Below are 19,899 nucleotides of genomic sequence, written 5' to 3' on the forward strand. Positions count from 1 at the left end.
GTCTCAAAAGTAGTCAGCCAGTCCATCTCCCTTCAAGGCAGGTTGATGGTCTTACAAAACACCCAAGCTCAAGCTTAACTTCCAGTACATAAATAGTCCCATTTGCATGTCTTTCATCACAGACTAAGCAGTCAAAGAGTGGCCTCTCTCCTGGTATTGTCAACTGCCATGTAGGTATCCCCACCAAGGTGAGGATTAGCGCACAAGGGCCAGTGGAGAAAATATATGACTTATCCCTTACACTGCTTTAGGAAATAAGATAAGCAGACACAGCCCCCACAGCCCTACTTCTTGCCTTCTACTTTACGACCCTGCCACCTTTTTTGTTTTGGAGCAAAAAGGCTAGGAGGGAAAAGAGCAATTTCTCAAAAACAAACCAAAAGAAGGAGGTGGGGATTGGGAGAGCAGTACTGGTTTCTCTTCCGTGGGTGCCAGAGAGAGACACCCTAAATCTGGCAAAACATTCACCAACACAGTTCCACCCTCTCCAGCGGCACCAACACGTCTCTGAATTGTACATTTTTTTCCCATTTCCCGCATCTGGAGTGGTACAGATGAGAGAGTTTTATTCCTGCCTGTCTTTTCATTTCTCTTTTCAAACTGGGTATGGTTGGTTGGTTCCCTTTCTTCTTTCTTCCTTTCTTTTCTTCTTTCTTTCTTTTGGCTTCTATTTCCCTTTCCTTTCTACGTTTGTGTTCATAAGCAAAGTGTTTTGTTTTGTTTCAGTCTTTTGGTTTTAATTGCAGTCAGATGGCAGTGCCCCTTTACGGCATGACGCTCAAATGTTCCAAGTGTGGAGTAGTTTCTTCTGCTGAAGTTTCGGCCACAGCCACCAGTAACGCCATGTTAGTTCCTCTAATTTCAACTTCTTTTCTTTCTTTCTTTCCACTTTCTTTTTTTTTTTTTTTAAATTTATTTTATTTCCCTCTTTCATTTCCCTGCACTCACCAGCCCGTGTTTGTTTTCTCTCCCCATGTCCCTACCCACCTCCCCACATCTTCAGCTCTCCCTAACCTCATTCTGTGGGCCATGAGTAGTGTAGGGCTCCTGCAGCATCCCTGGAGCAAAAGCTGATGGACTGGATCCTGAAAAGCGTGTTATGACATGCCTAGATCTAAGCATGTGAGCAGCCCATGGAAGACAAAGGGACTCTTAATTTGTTGGAAGCTGGGTATATGTTTAATGCCCCCATTTAATTTAGTTCTTGAGTTACAGACGTAAAGATGTGGTTCCCATTAATTTTGATGGTAGATGGGGGTCTCAAACTCCAGCTTTGTCAAACATTTAAGCATGTGCTTGAGTTTTTTACTCCAGAGGCTGCAGAGCACTGAGTATGATTTAAGTGAGTTTGTGAATAACTTCTAAGTGTTTTTTTTCTCTCTCATAAAAGGCTAGAGTTAAATTTAATACCTTGTAGGGCTGTAGTTCTGATTTGATTATTGTTGACTGCCTCTTTTGGACTCCTAAAAGCACTTGGAATTAGTTCTCAAAATCTTAAAGCGTTTCATAGCTCTGAGTTACAAAAGTCAAATGCTGTTAAATCTCTTCTTAGATGCCACTGGAGTTAGTAAAAAAAAAATTATGAAAATGCCAAAGCTTTGTTCTGCTGGAGAAATTGTTGCTATTTATATAGTTGGCTTTTTCCCAAAGGTTAAGGTAGAAGGGAGAGCGATGAGGGAAGCTTTGTCTTTCTTCCTGTCCTTTTTGAAATTTTATTATCTACATCATTTCCAAGTGGTGCTATATTTTGGTTTTGATGTCTAAAGTAATATATGTAAATTGTGTGAAAGAAACAGTCCCAGATCTAGACGTTTGCAATTTGAAAACTCCTACCTTTAATTAATCTAAACAAAAATAGGCAGGTGAGTGCCAAATCTCAAAATGTAGAAATATAAAAGAAAATTAAAACACAAGGTTTTCTCCTTTTTTTACTGAGCCATTTATATACAATCCAAAAGACTTTAGGGAAAAATGTACATTTGTGAAAAACAACCGATTGTCATTAGAAAAAGAGAACATGCAATCACCTCTATTAAGAGCTAGCAGTTTCTATAAGATGCAAAAACTAAATGAAATCTCATCTATTTTTCACTGCTGAAGTAATTTACTTGCCTTTTGCAACCAGCTGAGACGGTGAGATGGCATTGGTCCAGACACGCGTACCACAAGTCTGGAATTAGCAGGTCACTGCATTTCAGTCTCCTGCAACTGCAGAGGAATGCTAAACCAGGAGGAGCTTTACTATTAATAAATTAGACTGATAAATAGGAGAGGCTTCCAGTTCATAGTAAATTCAGTTAAAAAGTAAAACAATCTCAAATCCTTCTCCCACATTGTCTGACATTGGCCTGTCGTAAATCACGTATTCCGATTCATCTTCAAATCAGAAAAAAAAAGGGATATGAAATCCAGATCTACTTATCCTGCTTTTTTTAATTTAAGTGGTTTCATAGAAATTGGAGGGCTCTTGTAAGAGGATATGTCTTTTGTTTCCTAGCAGATAGAATGCCTTAGATGATAAATTCCAGCACTGGCTTTGTTGTTTGTCCTGAAGTGTCCTATGCTCTTGTCCTTGCAAAGAGACCACTGAGTAATACATGAATCAGTTCACTCAGCCCTCATCTACCCTTGTCATCCACTTCATTCTGCAGCTGAACTGTTTCTGTTTTTCTTCCTCCAAATCTATTGTAAATGAGGTTGTCAATAAAGTAAAGCCCTGATTATGCTTCATGCCTCTGCCACCATTCTACTGGCCTTCATCCCAGACCTTGGACCAGCTTTGCCATTCAGTTCTGAAATCTTGTAATGTAAATCAGATGCCATGAGAATTCCTGGCTCCTCTCTGACCTGGAATTAGCCATAGTTGTTTGGTAGAGAGCACATCAAGGGTGTTCCTGCCTTGTTCCTGCCGGGTTTGCTCATACCCTTTCCAGCTTACCCCCCATAGGTTTCGGAAGCCCGTTTCTGGGATAGCATGACAGGAAAGGATAGAACCTTTTGTTCATATTTCTTGGCTTTTGGAAATCATAGAAGTTTTGAGCAACTATTTGTGGTAGTATCTGTGTCTAAGAGAGAAGGGATCAGAGAAGGGGATGTGTAACTGAGGGAAAACATGGTAAACCACTGATGGCAGAGCAGGTAGTAATCATGACAGAAGTGAAAAAACATGCACTGGAAATTGTACAATTTCTTGACTTGGGAAATGATAAAAAGGAAAGCTTTGGATGTCTATGACCTGTTAAGGGTTAGCTAGACTTGACAGGTGTGGGTTAAAAAAACTCTTCCCTTCAGGTTTTTCTGGAGAAGATGCTAGGCATATTTTGCCATTGGAAGACCTCTGTCCCCACATTTCCTTCTTTTTATTGCTGCCTGGAGGATAGCCTCAGCCTGTGAAATACTGCCTTAAAATTAATTTGTCTTTGCTACCTGTGGAATTTTTTTTCCTGAGACGGGGAAAAAAGTATCTCAGGGGCATGCCATTTCTTTGTACTTGCTGTGAACAAGGACATCCACTGCAGATACCAGGGACTGCTGATGGATGGATGGATGGATGGATGGAAGGATGGAAGGAATTTCTGCTAGGCAGTGCATTGCAAATATGGACTCTCAAGTTCTGACTATAGGGAAGAGACTGGCCCAAGACTAAGGCCCTGGCACAGTGTATTCTTCTTGCAGGCAAGCCACCCAAGAGTCAATGTCAGGGAGTCCTCATGACCCTTTTCATGCATCATCTCTCTTACATCATCAGAAATTCATGTGCCAAACCTGCCATCTAAGGGATTTGCTCTTTTTCTTGGCTCAAAGCCATTTCAGGAAGTCTTAGATGTCAAATTATCTGCCCCTATTGTAGTTCCAGGACTAAAGTAAATCAATATTTCCATGCATGGCTGGTTTTATGAAGGAGACTGTTCCTCAGGAGAGTGTTGTTCTCATAGTTCAAGGAATTTAAAATTGTATCCTTAGCTGGAGATAATACTTGGGCCCTGCAGGTCCTTGCTTGGACTGTCAGAGAACAACTTCTCTTATTAGGGATGAGTAATCAAGCAGTCTGCTTATAGCTACTTCATTAGCTGCCTGTCTCGTTTAGAGACATTTGATTTCCTGTTCCCTTAGTTGTATGGTTGCAGCAACTGAGAGAAGAATCATCTTTTGGAGAAAATAGAAAGAATATCTTGTGCTTCTGTATTACCTGTGCGTAGGAAGAGCATGCACAGTGCCCCCTCTTTTCTAGTGACAGATTTCCTATCTTGGTTATGTGGGCATTGAGTTAAAGGGAGTTTCTCTGAAACTGTCCCTAAAATTAGGGCAACACTCTTGCTCTTATGAGGAATACAAGTTAGAGGAGGGATAAAGCAGGAGAAAATGAATAATGTAAATCCTTGTACTGTGGTTTTCCTGTAGCAGACCTGCTGTGATGCAGGAGTAGCATGCTCGTCAGAATAGTGGAGCACCACGTGCCACTCTGTGCAGCATGTAAGGACCCATCCATTGTCTTATGTGTTGAGCTCACCTACCATCTCCCTGTTCAGAGATCCTCTCCAGGAGCTGCTTTCTGAATTATAAAGTTATTTTTCCTTCTGCTGCTTCTTTAGCTTATGGTACTGGCTGTCCTGTTAGTGTTGAGTAATGAGAAGAATTGATCACTTGCCTCTTTATAATGACCCTTTACATCTTTGTTGGCATGTATTGTGTGTCCCCCTGTACTTGCCTTTTATGAGGGTGCAGGCTTCTTGATCTTTCTTCCTGTAGATCTTTGTTTCCAAAACCAATTTTTCGCTCTTTCCATTGCTTTCCTCTAAGTGCCATCAGTTTATCCTGCTATTTTTGCAAAGATTAAGACTCTCAAGGCTGCCAGCTAGCTAACGAACAAAACCACAGCTACTTTTGACATTTCAACCAAAGGCCATCATCTGCTTATTGCCAGAGCTGGGTCTGCTGTGTGCTTTCATAAGGCAAAGTCTACCACGCTAAAGCTGTGGACAGTGTTATTGTGTGGCCATGTTGTCACACGTCATTGTAATTATATTTGGTTGCACTGTGCTGCAGCATTGCCATATCCCAAAGTATCACAGAATCACAGAATCAACCAGGTTGGAAGAGACCTCAGGGATCATTGAGTCCAACCATTGCCCTGACACCACCCTGTCAACTAGACCAGGGCACTAAGTGCCATGTCCAGACTTTTCTTAAACACCTCCAGAGATGGAGACTCCACCACCTCCCTGGGCAGCCCCTTCCAATGTCTAATGACCCTTTCTGAAAAGAAATGCTTCCTAATGTCCAACCTGAACCTCCCCTGGTGAAGCTTGAGGCTGTGTCCTCTTGTCCTATTGCTAGTTACCTGGGAGAAGAGGCTGACTCCCACTCTGCTACAACCTCGCTTCAGGTAGTTGTAGACTGCACTAAGGTCACCTCTGAGCCTCCTCTTCTCCAGGCTAAACAACCCCAGTAACGCCCTTCCTCTGCAATGCAGCTGTAGTGTGGTGTGGTGGGGAGGAACAACGTGACCCCTCAACTGTACTGCTGAGTAACATTGTCATGTCATGGTCATCACACGATAAACCAGCACCACGCTTCCACAATGCAGTGTCATGATCTTCTCTTGATGTTGCTGTCACTCATCATCAGTGCTGTCATGTATGGAACAAATAAGAAGATCTGCCAGCTAATTCCTTTGTCTCAAGCAATAAAAATTCTAGATTCATTGATCGTAGATAATCCATAATGAATAGTCATTAATCACGATGTCGTTATATTACAAATCATCGTTCCATTTCACATTACGTGGCACCATAACATGAAGTTTCTTAGGCTTTATAAGTTATTCTGGAACCTTTTAAGGATGCACAGTACCTCCTAAAAAAGGGACAGATCGAAAGGTGGCAGAAGTATGAGTTCTGCTATGAATTCAGCTCACAGCAAGTAGAATTAAGGGCAATGTCACAGGAAACCCACTTATCTTCCCTTGAGTTTTCTTCTGAAATTTCAGTCTTGATATGTTTTTTTTTTAAAATGGAACTTTTTTTGACTTTAATATTTCAAAAGCTAAGCAGAGCTCTGAAAGTGAAATTAGAGTAAGTTACATTGCCATGACCTGTTGCCATCTGCTGCCTGAGAATAAAGATTATGTGTTAAGTGTCAAGCAACATTTCCATAACATTTGTAAGGGATGAATATTGCTGAGAAGGCATCTGCAAGGTGAATCACAAAGAGAGCAGAAAGGCTGTACTCTTAGCTGGTGTTGTCAGCACAATACAGTTGGGAAAATCCTGATTTACTCCAGCTGACTATGTGGTGTAATACGGTTTCCATCATCTGAGTTGGAAGGGCAGATGGTGCTTTCATCATCTGGTTGGAAGAGATTTAAGTGGTGATTTAAGGTTGCTTATGTTGGTAGCAATAATGAAGTCCATCAGGATGTCTCGACTCAGAAGGAAGTTGAGTAGTTTGCCCATATGGAGACACACAGAACAAGGGGCTGGGAAGGACTCACTGAGTCCAGTGTGAAGACAGCAGGAGCTCTGAAGGGGGCCCACTGCAGTTATGGATCATTGCATCTGTGCTCTGGATAGAAAATAGACTCCAGCAGTGCCGTGCTAAAGCAGGGTGACTGCATATTTGATTGAAATCTAACCATTTACTAAAGAGAAACATGATTTACTTCCTCAGCAGCATCCCTTACAACCCCAAATCCACATCTAGATCTTGGATCCAGATCCAAATCATTGTCAATCTGATGTTGCAGTTCTTTTCAAGAATGGAAAACCCATCCAAACTTAGATGGATTGTTCAGACCCATACTTACAGGTCAGATCCATTCTCAGATGTGGTTGCTAGGTTTCTTGTTTGAACGTTGGTGGTAGTAACGTACACATGAGTGTATATTAAGAGCATGCTGGGGGACCAGATAATTCCAGGAAGCAGAGTTGTCTGGTACAGACCTTTTATAGCATCCTCTTATTAACTTTGCTGGTTTCCAGCAATCCCAACTGCAAGTTGCTATTGGAATGACTTCAACTACCAACTACATGCATCAGGCATGTTGTGTTTGCATGGAAGACACATCTAGAATGGTGTGTTATGTAGCAAGCCTAATATTTCCATTTTCTGCCTCTCTGATTTTTTCGCTACGCTTACTTACTGCTTAGCCAGTTTTATTAATGCACCACTGCAAATGATAGCAAAGAGAGAATTCAGTATAACGAGGCAGATTTCAGAGGGCTGAGGGAGAAATGGAATAAAGCCTTCTGTTTAGGAGCTGTTTGGTTGAGGGCTGTCTGGTTGCCGCTTTTTTTTAAAAAAATAATACTTTGAAATTATAGTTCATATTGGACATTAAGGAACATTCAGTTTGTCATCCTGTATAAAATTACAAGATATCAGATTATGTCATGGCCCTTACTTTACATGGAAGACTCCTAATGCTTGTTTTAATGAAAAAAAGTATATTCCATTTACCTGCTCCCTTAGGTAAATTACACTGCTTAATAATACCACTGAGGAACACATCTGAGTCTGGACAGGTTGTAGAAATATTTGCAATCAGAGTATTATTATGACTATAAAAATAACCTGTCAGTTCAGCATGTGGTCATTACAGCAGAAGTGGTGTAAAACCTTGAAAAAATCTTAGCTGAAACCAGTGTTGCATCCTGATGTCCATACCTGTGTCCAAGCTCCAGCTTTGTTCGGGTAAAGCTCTCACTGAGGTCTGTGAGAGTGGTACCTGGATAACCAGCAAGTAAACATTATTAAAATCTTGATCATATATCAGAAAATGGTAAGCAAGTCCCATGTAAGTACTGTAAAACATGTGTCATGATCTGTCCTGTAATTATTGTGTTGCCTGTATTTGTTAGTATATAGGTTGAGGTTTTCTACGCAGAAAAAGCTTGAACCTCAACTTGTTATTCAGTCTGTGCATAGGTCTACTCTTATTTGTTAGAGAAAAACCCACAGAGAAATTCTCCTGGTACCCTTGGTGCACCAGTGCTGCTAAATATATAGGATGACTGACAGCTTAAAATCTCCCTAGTAAGCTGTTAAAATTGCTTGGAACCCTTTTTGTTCAGAGAGCTAATGAATGACTAAATAGTCCATGGGAACAGAGCTGCTTTCCCATTTCTAGAGCCATCATTCATAGATAAAGCGGATGTTCATGGGGCAGTATTTGCATTGCAGAAAACTGTTTTGTCCGGTTTTCTGTCTTGTGATTTAAGAAGTGGCTTGAATCTTAAGTTATTTTAACCCAGAATGTCCACCAAAGAATAAACTTATTTACAATAATTGCTAAATATAGAAACAACTGTAATTTTTTTCAAAGCGTTCAGCTGGGGTGATCACACAAGAAAACAGAAAATTTTCTGTTCATAGAAAAATTGACTCAGGTATGAGTTCTCCTGATGTTCATTGATGTAGTGTTGTGGGGCCCATCAGCAGTAGAGTAAGGGAGCAACAGCAAAATATCAGTCTCCACATCAGCTCTATGCCTGTCCGTTTTAGTCACTTGAAACTGTGACACATGTCCCCAGTGTTGGTGTCTTCCATGTGCTGTGGAAGTCCAAGTGTCTGTAACCCAAGTACCAACAGCCATCGTGACAAACCAGTCTCTGCTACAACTGTTCCCCTTCCCTTTGGCAACCTACAGTGATTGTATTTTGTCTGCCCTCCTTGGGAAACGCCATCATTGTGCACTCGTGACATAGAGTGGGAAGGGCATGAAAGGAGGAGTGAGGTATCTGCATCCTTCCTCCCCACCTCAAATTTTATGCATGATTGCACCATTGACAAGTAGTCCCTTCCGTAGAAATGTGTGTCACCTGTTTCGGTAGCGTGAGCGTGCAAAGCATCTTCCTGCTTCCCTGTGACAGGGACTCAGAAGACCTTTAGCACAAATATACATTTGCTGAAGTCTTCTGAAGCCCCATGGGATCAGGAGGCTGAATTAGCATCCCACATGGAAGTAGATGAGGCTGAAGTGGAGTTGAAATCTCTTTTCCTCTCCCTTGACAGGGCGTCCCTTTGGAGCTCCTGCGTGGTCCTACCTCTCCTGGCTCTCACCTGGATGTCTGCAGTTCTGGCAATCACAGATCGGCGCTCAGCACTTTTCCAGATCCTTTTTGCTGTCTTCGACTCATTGGAGGGCTTTGTCATCGTTATGGTCCATTGCATCCTAAGGCGGGAGGTAAGACGAATGAGTTGTTCTCTTTTATATAACCAACATACATAGAAAACGTCTGAAAAATGTCCAGTCAGCCTGGTGGCTTCTCTAATCCTGTGAACTTTTGCCTTGGTGTAGCCAGTGACCACAAAAATGACCATGACAGTATCGGTCAGAGGGAAAGAGTGATGAATGAATGGTTGTCACGCTGAGTGTACTGCAAAGTGGAATTTGGGGGACAGTCTTAGATGAGCAAACAAGTTAGGTTGTGCTTGTTTAACACCAAAATTAATATTCTCAGAATGTTTACACCCCACCTCCGAAAATGGGATATTAAGAAAAACAATTTGTTTGATTTCAAGAGGGGCAACTTGCACTGAGATTTACAGGATGATTGTAGGTTGGCATTAGCTTCTAGATATTTGAGCTAGAAAGTAAAGCTAGCAATAATCAAGCAAGGAAATTGAGTAAATTCTCTCCAGCCTCCCTGTGGAGATTTCAAATGGTAAATTATATCAGGGAAGAAAAGGACAAATCTTTTATGTTTCTTTTATTCTTTTCATCCTACTGAGTGGATAGACTATTAATAACAGAGACAGGAAGGGGTTTTTTTTCAATATTCATTTTATCTTCTTACAGCTCCTTTAAATTAAGTAAAACAGATTAATTTCTTATGTCAGGCCAAGGAAATCAATGGAATTACACCACTGGCTTGGCTGAGACTCCTTCAACTAATTGCATTATGAGTATGGGCCTGCATTTGACTTCCAATGCAGTCACTGACATTTTTTCCATTTATTTCAGTGAATTTTGGGTCAGAGATATAACATATATCATATATTACAGCTGATACAGATCATAATCAGACATTGTAGACCCCAATATAATGATTTATGTAATAGCATCCATTGTAAACGTATTGCAAGCTGCAAAATAGAAAACATTTTTATTCTTGACTATATAAATCAAGCAACTAGAAGTGACCAACACAGTAACCTAGGGTACCTATAAAACCTTCGAGTTACTCTGTTAGTATGTGAGATGTGTAACATATAGACCATTTGAAATGAATACCTGAATGCTACCGAAGTAGGATCCATGTTATTTTGATCTAGCGAGGACTTTTTTTTTTCCTTCAGCAGAATTTAATATGGTTGAGTATTCCTGTCTGACTGACTTTTGCAAATCCATTTGTTCCTGCAGGTCCAGGATGCTGTGAAGTGCCGAGTAGTAGATCGTCAGGAAGAGGGCAACGGAGACTCAGGGGGGTCATTTCAGAACGGACACGCTCAGCTAATGGTAGGGAAAACTACCACCTAGTCTATTATTAAGGGACCTATGGGCTTTTTTAACTCCTAATTGATAAACAAAGGGCTCTGCCCATCATAGATTTTGCAATCATCATTCTTTTTTCCTTTAAACCTTCGCTTGAACAAATGTAGCACCTAGCATAGGCTCTTTCACACAAATTCAGTTTCTTTTCATTGTAATATTAAGCGGCTCAAACTTACACACCAGGTTTTTCAGACATCTTGGTGGCATCTTTTCTTTCCCAGAAAGTACAAAGCCAAAATATACCTCCCAGGTCTTCCAGACCTTTTTATCCCCATCACGCTGCCTCATCCTAGCTGGAGCGAGGAGGCAGTAGTTTAATACTGTGTTAAACACAGTGTGTTGCATCTTATTATAAAGATGCTGTCTCAAACAGATTTGTTTCTCTCAAAAGCCCACTTGTTTACATTGCTTTACTGGGAATATAGTTTAAGCACTGTAAACCTTGGTCCTGTTGTGTAAGTTCTTTACAAACAGTCTAGATAAGGTAGAAGAATAAGCTATGGGGAATTGTCTTGCATCTGCTTCAGTGTTATGATGTAGATGATATAAGAGGCATTTGATTTCTGAGGTTGGGGTAAGGACATCAGGATAACCACAAGATATGAACAAGTTCCAAAAACGTCTAGTTAATATTAGACCTATATCATAATGCAATAGTGTTTTTTTTCCCAGTCACTCTTGTGCTAAGCTAAGTAGCTTGTGTTTGGATACAAGGTCTCGTTGCAAATACCACAATCTTTAAATCAAGACATCAAGTGATATATAATTTTATCACACCTCATAGGAGTTTGTTAAGAACAGGTGCCTCATTTCTAATTTAAATGTGTAGTCCTCATTTTCAGAGAGATTTTTTTATGCCTACTTATATGTAATTAGAAAGCCCCTTGCATGCCTAGTACTTTTGCTCCTTCAATAATAGATACAATAATCATATCCAGTCTCAATCTTTCTTTCAATTAGTTAACACACTGAGCTTTTTTATTCTCCCTCTGCAAGACATTTGCCTTCAAATTATTGATATAACCCTTTTTCCCATGCCCTTCAGACTCTCACCGTCCTTTAAAAATGTGGGTGCTATATTTGTTATTCTATTGTCACAATCCCAAGTGCTGTATTCTGAAGTTTCAGATTTTTGTCTCTCTGTGTAACTCCCTGTTTTCATTCATTATCAACCACCTTGCAAAATTCTGTGTCAGCTACAAGTTTTTTAGCAATGAGATTACATTTAGTTCTGCACTGTTGATGGATGTGGTGAGAAGTAGAGAGCTTACAATCAGTTTCTTCACATTCAGGCACAAAAAGCTCCAGAATCTAGACATGAATGATGACTCCTCACTGATATTTTTAGAGGGGTACAATGTTATTTTACAGTGACTGAGTTGTAAAATAACCAAAGAAGTCAAAAGCTTTGCAGGATAGCATTTTTGCCATTACCTTTTCCAGTAATCTCCAAATCTGCCCAACAAGTGAAAAGAAGCTTAGCTGAGTAGAACTGTTTTCCACAAAATCTTGTTGACTGGTATTAAATATAAACCTATATTTTATTTATCAGTAGAACTAGTACAGGCTGTTTTGTTACATTTTTCTGGAACTCCTATCATGAAAATGAGACTATATTTTTCAGTGTCATCCTGCTTGCCCATTTAAACATTAGTTCAGTCTTATTTCTCTTCTATTCTTCTCAGATTTATTTGATATCCCAAATAAATTACTAAGAAATTAGCATCAAGAAGGTTGAGATAATTCCTCAGCCAGCTCTTCAAAAACTCTTGGATCTCAACCTGCCAATACTAAAGTGTTTATCCCAGCGGGATGGGGATTTTTTTTCACACTCTTCGTAGTATTAAACTGGAATGCATTTAATCACATTGATACAATTATATTAAGTGTCTTCTTTCTGAAATGATGCTAGAAATAATCAATGAACTCCTTCTACCTTTTGCTAGTTTGTGGCCTTTCCATTACTCCATGAAAACTCATGGCCAACTGTGACTCAGTGTATCCAGTTCTTTGAAATGTTATCTGCTAAAAGCTTTAGAAAAAGGATTAGCTCATACTGCAAGAAGAAAGGAGTTTCATTTGGCCATACAGACTGCTTGAAAAAGTTATTCAGCCTTTGTGCCTGCAGGAACCATTGATTTTATATGCTAAGAGGTTCAGAAGCAGAGACTTGTTTCCACTTCATGTGACTTGGTGATAGATCACAAGAAAGCCCAATGGCTATGGAGCATTCTCAGTGGCATCCCCAGATCTTTTTAATGACTGGAGGGGATTCCACTTATACTAAGTGTGGGGTGGTATATCCAAGGCAGATCAGGACAGGAACCTGTCCCCTGTATTTAGGAATGGGCCTAAACGTGTTCCAGGGAGATATTTTAATCTGGCAGCCCAGGAATTAGGGTATGGACGAGCAGATGAATCCAGCTGAAAAGCAATGTTACAGCTTTACCACTGCCTGAGGTTCAAAAGCCACAAGTGGAAAAAAGTGGCCTGTTTGCCTTGTTTCAAAGCCCAAGCAAAACATCTCTCCTCCACTCTTCTGGCAATGGTTGTGTCTGCCTCACTAATTAAAATGGGGTTTTGCATTTCGCAAATGGTCTCTTTCCCCCACCACCTCCTTTTGACCACGTCCTCTGTGTTCTCTGTCTTTCAGACCGATTTTGAGAAGGACGTGGATATGGCTTGTAGATCAGGTGAGCACATCACAGGTGAGAATCAAGAAGTGACCTGGTTTGGGGATTGAACTAGGCCATTTTTTTTTCCCTTTCTGTTTTATTTGTGTGTGTCTTAGTGGTTTGCATGTACTTGTGTGGGCTGCCCTTGCTCTCAACCCTGACCAAAAGAAAGCAACACCCCTAATTCTCCCCTATGCTTTGCTTATCCTATTTCCCCGTAGCTCTCCTGGCCTTTTAGCTAAGATTAAGCCTTGTCTCCGAGGTATTATTTCTTATCTATGGCCCCCATAATATGGTGGCAGAGAAGAGTATCAAGGAAGAAGAGATTGGATCCATCTCTTCCTACTGTGATCCTTCTTTGCTTTAGCAACCCTTGCCCAAGGGGGTCACACCAGTCACACCAACATTAGTCAGGTCTGTGCTCAGGAGAGGTGTCTTTGAGAAGGTCTGAAATCTGGAGAGTCTTCCCACCACTCTGCCCAGCTCCATGCACACTTCTAGTGCAGATGTAAGCTGCCTGTACCTGTGGAGTGGGTCAGGTCTCTCCTTTGCTTGCACCTTTCTGCTGTGTGTTCAATCACACACATTCATTTTGATCCTGAAGATCTGTGTGAGCTGACAGTCCCTTTCCCCAGTAACTCCCTTTACTCTCATTCCCCTGGGGGTGTCTGTGCTGACTGGATTCTCCTTTGCTATGTGTTCATCTCTGCAGGTTTTGTCCTTTTCTGGTCCTGGCATGTCTGACCATTTGGCTAGGGTTTTTTTTCTTACCCTTTGTAGATATTTAGGCTTTCTTTTTCCCTCCCAGGCTTCTCCCCTCTCCCAAGCAAGAGAAATACCAACTTGCTTGGCACTTGCGTATAATTCATATCTTCCAAACCAGGATCTCCCCTAGCCAAGGACAGTACACACTCTGTGTTCAGTTACCATCATGGGAAAGCTTCTCTTTCTCTCTTACTCCTCCCTCCCTCCCTCCCTTCCATCCTTTCCTTTCCTTTCCTTTCCTTTCCTTTCCTTTCCTTTCCTTTCCTTTCCTTTCCTTTCCTTTCCTTCCCTTCCCTTCCCTTCCCTTCCCTTCCCTTCCCTCCCCTCCCCTCCCCTCCCCTTCCCTTCCTTTCCCTTCCCTTTCCCTTCCCCCTTCTCTTTCCCTTTCCTTTTCCCTTCCCCTTCCCCTTCCCCTTCCCCTTCCCCTTCCCCTTCCCCTTCCCCTTCCCCTTCCCCTTTCCCTTCCCTTCCTTCTTTATTTCTTTCCTTTCCTTCTTTATTTATTTATTTTTCTCTCTTTTTATTTCTCTCTCTCCCTTTTTTCTTTCTTTCAATTTCTCTCTTTTACTCTCTTTCTATACATATCTACCTGCCCCTTTCATTTATCTTTTTCTTTATCTAATCTATCATTTATTTATCTGCTTCTAATGTATTTATCTATAATTCATCTCTTTCTCTATCTTGCAATCACTTATTTATCTCTGTCCTCGGCTGTCTGTCTTGCTGTACCTGTTATTTATGTATTTCTATCTCTGTCAGCATTTGTCTCTGCCACTGTGTTTCTGTGTGTTGTCCATCACTGTCACTATAATTTATCTACCTAATATCTATCTATACCTTATTTATTTTTCCTGTCCTTCTCTCTGCCTCACTCCCTCTCCCTATCCTTATCACAGTCACAGTATATTTATCTCACTTATGCCTGTGATATCTTATTTCATGGTCTCTTTCTGACCATTTATCTATTTTCAGGGTCTGTCCTTTTTTTTTCTTTCTTTTTCTCTGTCTCACACTCTCTAATCTAATTTCTAGCTGTCTCCATCTTCTCATTTGTCTTCCTCATTCCTTTTTGACACTGAAGATCTCAGGTCCAAAAAATCACGTGCAAAAAACGTGCACGTGAGACCAGGTCTGACTTGAACACGTGCTCAACGAACGTACATCCAGGCTGGGTGTTGGCACACACAACCAGCTACACAGCCAGCAGCCCACCTTGTGCTGGAAGCGAAGGCAAACCCTGGACTCCTGCAGTAAAGGAGCCTTCCTGGATGTGCTACCAGTTTCTTGCTCCCAAAATGAGCTTCCCAGAGGAAAGGAAGGAGCTGGTTGGTTTCACATACTTCAGGGCAGAAGACCCTGGACTGGCAGCTTGCTAACAGCCTAGGCTTCCCTTCCTTGATCACACAGAATCAACCAGGTTGGAAGAGACCTCTGGGATCATCAAGTCCAACCATTGCCCTGACACCACCATGGCAACTAGACCATGGCACTAAGTGCCATGTCCAGTCTTTTCTTAAACACATCCAGAGATGGTGACTCCATCACCTCCCTGGGCAGCCCCTTCCAATGTCTAATAACCCTTTCTGAGAAGAAATTCTTCCTAATGTCCAACCTGAACCTCCCCTGGCGAAGCTTGAGGCTGTGTCCTCTTGTCCTATCGCCAGTTGCCTGGGAGAAGAGGCCAACTCCCACTTCACTACAACCTCCCTTCAGGTAGTTGTAGACTGCACTAAGGTCACCTCTGAGCCTCCTCTTCTCCAGGCTAAACAATCCCAGCTCCCTCAGCCGTTCCTCGTAGGTCAGACCCTCCAGACCCTTCACCAGCTTGGTTGCCCTCCTCTGGACTCACCCTCCTCTGGACTCCTTTGCCAGCATACAGCTATACAATTTGTTTGTTAATGTCTGCCTGAAGAGATGTCCCTCCTCTGATAAAGTGCTGTTAGTCTGCGCCAAGCTAAGTAGTTAATAATAGTCCCCATTTCAGAGACCTTTCTATATGGGGCATCATCCTGTGCGTTCACAAAAAATAGAAATCTGTCCGTTGGTTTCTGGCCATCATTTCTCCTGGCTCTCATGTTACGACAAATTGGAGATATGCCTGATACTGCTTATAACCTCCTCACTGAGCTTCACTGGTAGTATTGGGTCCATTGCTCAGTTTTGAAAGCTGACTCCACTCTATGTCTGGGGATTGCCAAGTGCAAACCTCTCCAAACCTACTTTCTGCAGCTGACGTGAGCGTGGAGAAGAGCCTGAATAAATAAACCTTACTGACACTCCCAAGTGAAGGGTTTGACTTAGAATCATAGAATCAACCAGGTTAGAAGAGACCTCTGGGATCATCGAGTCCAACCATTGCCCTGACACCACCATGGCAACTAGACCATGGCACTAAGTGCCATGTCCAGTCTTTTCTTAAACACATCCAGAGATGGTGACTCCACCACCTCCCTGGGCAAAATTTACCGCCTTCTGTGCCTAAAAACTCATTTGAGAAATCTGAGATGGCTTTTAGCGTGGCTCAGCTGATAGTGTTGGCTTGCCACTCATAAGAGCTCAAAAAAATTCTTTTAGTGTAACTTTAGCTTTTGGGCTTTTTGAAGAGATTTCATGTGAGGGGGCAACTGCCACTTCTGAAGAGCAGATGCCACCCCATGAATTCTGGAAGCAGGGGCTTGGATTTGGCTGAGGCAATAAGCCACTGTGTGTATCCTTGTCACCCTGCCTTGCCTGCTCTGTAGTCTTTGAGGGGACCTTTGCTCTTCCACCACCCGTCACTCCCAGTATGGGTTGGTAGAAAAATGAGTGTGTCCTCAGTCCCATGGGTTGCCTATGTCATGTCCTGCCTCTGTCCCAGGTGGAGCAGCTGAATAGTATCAGGTTACCCCAAAGATCCTTGTCTCTGGTGCATTGAGAAAAAAAATAGGTAAAAGGATGGGGGTTTTTTTTGTCCTTCTGAGGTGTGTGAAAGGGAAGCATGAATTTATTTCTCTTTTCCTGTGCTGAAATACTGGGTAAGTCGCCTTCAGTCCCGCACCACTCTGCCCCTGCCCCACAGTCTGTGATTTCCATCCCCTGGAGACATCAAACTGACGTCATTATCTTCCTAAAGTCTTTGTTGCCCCCTGAAATCAACTGAGCAATAGATTCTTATGCCTAGAAAAAGGAGCAGATGTTTTGTTGTGGACAGTGTTGTGTGGGAATGAGTGTCTGTGTCCTTCATATACCTCCTAATTGGCATGTTCTTCTCATCCTCAGTTTAAGGTTTTTCCTCTCCTCTTAAGGGATATTCATGGCACTCCTTTCTTTCCTCAATAATTAGCTCTCACAAAGGCTTGCCATGATTACTAGAATGTAAGCTTTTTGGACAGCAGTTAGAAATTTATAACAGAATATGGTGTATTTTAAAATACCAAATTATTGACACTGAAACTGTTCAAGGGGAAAGAGCAATCTGAAACAGTTCAGTGAGTTTAAAAAAAAGAATTTACATTTGAAATCAATGATAATCACACAGAATCACAGAATCAGTCAGGTTGGAAGAGACCTCTGGGGTCATCGAGTCCAACCATTGCCCTGACACCACCATGTCAACTAGACCACGGCAATAAGTGCCATGTCCAGTCTTTCTATAATAATGCTGCATTTCAGCTATTTTCTGAATCAAAATAATTTTTGACATGAAAGCAACCTTTTATTTTAAAGAATCCTATTCCTAAATATTTGTAATATTGTAGTATATTTTCATATACTAAAAATATATATACATGTATTTGCTCTTCAAGATGTTGTTATCAATATGACAATATGTGTTGACCTATTCAGGAGTTTTGGCCATTATTGCGTTGGGAAATTCGCATCACAGAGAACTGTCTCAAAATGAGAAAGTTTCTTCCTCCCTAGCTTTAGCTTTGCCTTTAGCATCCTGGATTTATAAAAAAAACTAGTAAAAAACACTGTTCTGCCACCATAGCCTCTTTCTGAGCAGTCCAAGGGAACATGCTAGCGTGGTGTGACTGTGGTAGGTGTATTAATGTGTTAACAAAAACCTAGGTGAGGTGCTAAGGATATTTATCTATCTCCCTAGTGCTGAATAAAGACATCACCACCTGCAGGACCTCGACCATCACAGGAACACTGAAGCGTCCATCTCTCCCAGATGAAGAGAAATTGAAACTCAATCACCAGAAGGGGTCATCAAACTTTAACAGTCTTCCAGCCAATGTCTCCAAGATGCATCTTCAGGGCTCACCACACTACCTGGGGGCCATCAACCTGAATGAGTTCAGCAATCACACTCTCACTCTGAAGAAGGATAAGAACCAGCCACCTAAGTCCATCTACATCTGTGATGGGGACATCTTCAAGAAGTTGGACTCAGAACTCTCCCGGGCACAAGAGCAAACACTGGACACCAGCTATGTCATTCTGCCTACCAACACGTCTACCTTACGGGCTAAACCGCCCAAAGATGAGAGCAAATACAGCATCAATATTGACCAGATGCCCCAGACACGGCTCATCCACCTCAGTATGGCTACTGACCCAGGCTTTGTTGTCAAGAGTCCTCCACGGGAGCCTGTAACCATGACATGCAGCGAGGTTCAAGGTTCCCCCATGATACAACAACAGCAGCAGCTGGCTCCACAAAATATCTCCAATGAGTCACAGATTCCCAACAGCCTGTGTGACACGGGTGACTCAGGGAACTCAGGTGTGGTGTCTAAGAGTGAGACTGTCTCCACGCTCTCCATGAGCTCCTTGGAGGTGAGCATGTGAATTACTGTATTGTTCTCAGCCCAGAATGATGCCCTGCCCTCAATGCTGGCCACACCAGGTGTTTCAAGAGAAGCACCTTAGGCCAAATGCAGCCCACTATGCAATGGCAGTATTATATTATCATGAGGGATCACTGGCATGTGATACCATTTTGTAATGTAATGTTTACAATCTCTCACGACTTCCATGGGCATATTCCATTGCTGGATGAACTGTCTTTAGCCCTACAGGCTATGCAAAGTCCAATAATAAAGTTTATCAAAGGCTGTTCATTTTGATGCCTTCAGTCACGATACAGATGAGAAAACCCTAGTGATCGCAGGTGTAAAATGTCCCTAAGGCACGCCCCACCATGCTCTGTAGCATCAGAGGGGTGTCAGAGGTTTTGCAAAAGTGCAGCCCTCTCCTTCTGACCTGTGATAACTCATTACATATCTTAGCAGTTCTCCCTAGACCTGAGATCTTACACTGAGGTCTGTCCTAGGGCACCCGGCCCTTTTCTTGCCTATTGTCGGAGAGCAGGTCTCGGCCATTGCTGTCCAAACTTCAGTCCTGGCTGACTGGTGCTCAAAAGCTCCAGCAGATCAGTTGGCTGATCAGTTGGCTGATCTACTGCTCACTCTCTGCTTCCCATTCTGTGAATGACCTGCAGGCTCATAACTAGGACAGAGCTTGAAGGGGCTGAACTCCCATGTTCAGCCCATGCTCAGCCCTTCTCAAGGTTCAGTGGTTTTTTGGTAGATATCCCTCTAAATGGCTGGCACTTCCCATCATGGAGAGCCAGAGAAACATGTTAAAGGTGTAGGAAGAAGGAAAAGGAGGACTCTCCCTATTTTATCTACTGTGTGGTTGAGTTTGTGCCCACTCACCAGCCTCAACCCCTTACTAACCTTCACCCATCTCTTTTTCTTTTGAATACCCAGAGGAGGAAATCCCGGTACGCAGAGCTAGATTTTGAGGTGAGTACATCCTTTTCTGAACATGTTTTTCTAGGGATAGGATGAGGAAAAAGAAATGCTGCTTTCTTTTCTTTCTGGCACCTTTGCAGGAGTGCTGCTTTTGCGCAATAACTTCTCCAAGGGTTTAAAAACGGTGGGTTGAAAGAGTTTTGCTGGATGCTTAGTAAGGCTTACCTTGTGCAGCTTAACAAATGGGTGATTTATATTGGTACATGCTTAATTTATG

The 19,899-nt window shown here is 42.1% G+C and overlaps 1 protein-coding gene across 2 annotated transcripts in view; it reads left to right on the forward strand.

Annotated features, from left to right (window-relative positions):
• Window positions 1-19,899, forward strand: part of ADGRB1 (adhesion G protein-coupled receptor B1) — a 297,647-nt gene that overhangs the window by 261,373 nt on the left and 16,375 nt on the right. The window contains exons 25-29 of one of the 2 annotated variants that reach the window (XM_068395729.1): window positions 9,013-9,184; window positions 10,364-10,459; window positions 13,149-13,188; window positions 18,023-18,702; window positions 19,638-19,673. In XM_068395729.1, the coding sequence (XP_068251830.1) occupies window positions 9,013-9,184; window positions 10,364-10,459; window positions 13,149-13,188; window positions 18,023-18,702; window positions 19,638-19,673 (1,024 nt within the window). Of the gene's footprint in view, window positions 1-9,012; window positions 9,185-10,363; window positions 10,460-13,148; window positions 13,204-18,022; window positions 18,703-19,637; window positions 19,674-19,899 lie in introns of both variants that reach the window. The other variant, XM_068395728.1, reaches the window with a different exon arrangement.

The sequence above is a fragment of the Nyctibius grandis genome, chromosome 3 (assembly GCF_013368605.1).
Source record: "Nyctibius grandis isolate bNycGra1 chromosome 3, bNycGra1.pri, whole genome shotgun sequence".
Lineage (NCBI taxonomy): Eukaryota > Metazoa > Chordata > Aves > Nyctibiiformes > Nyctibiidae > Nyctibius > Nyctibius grandis.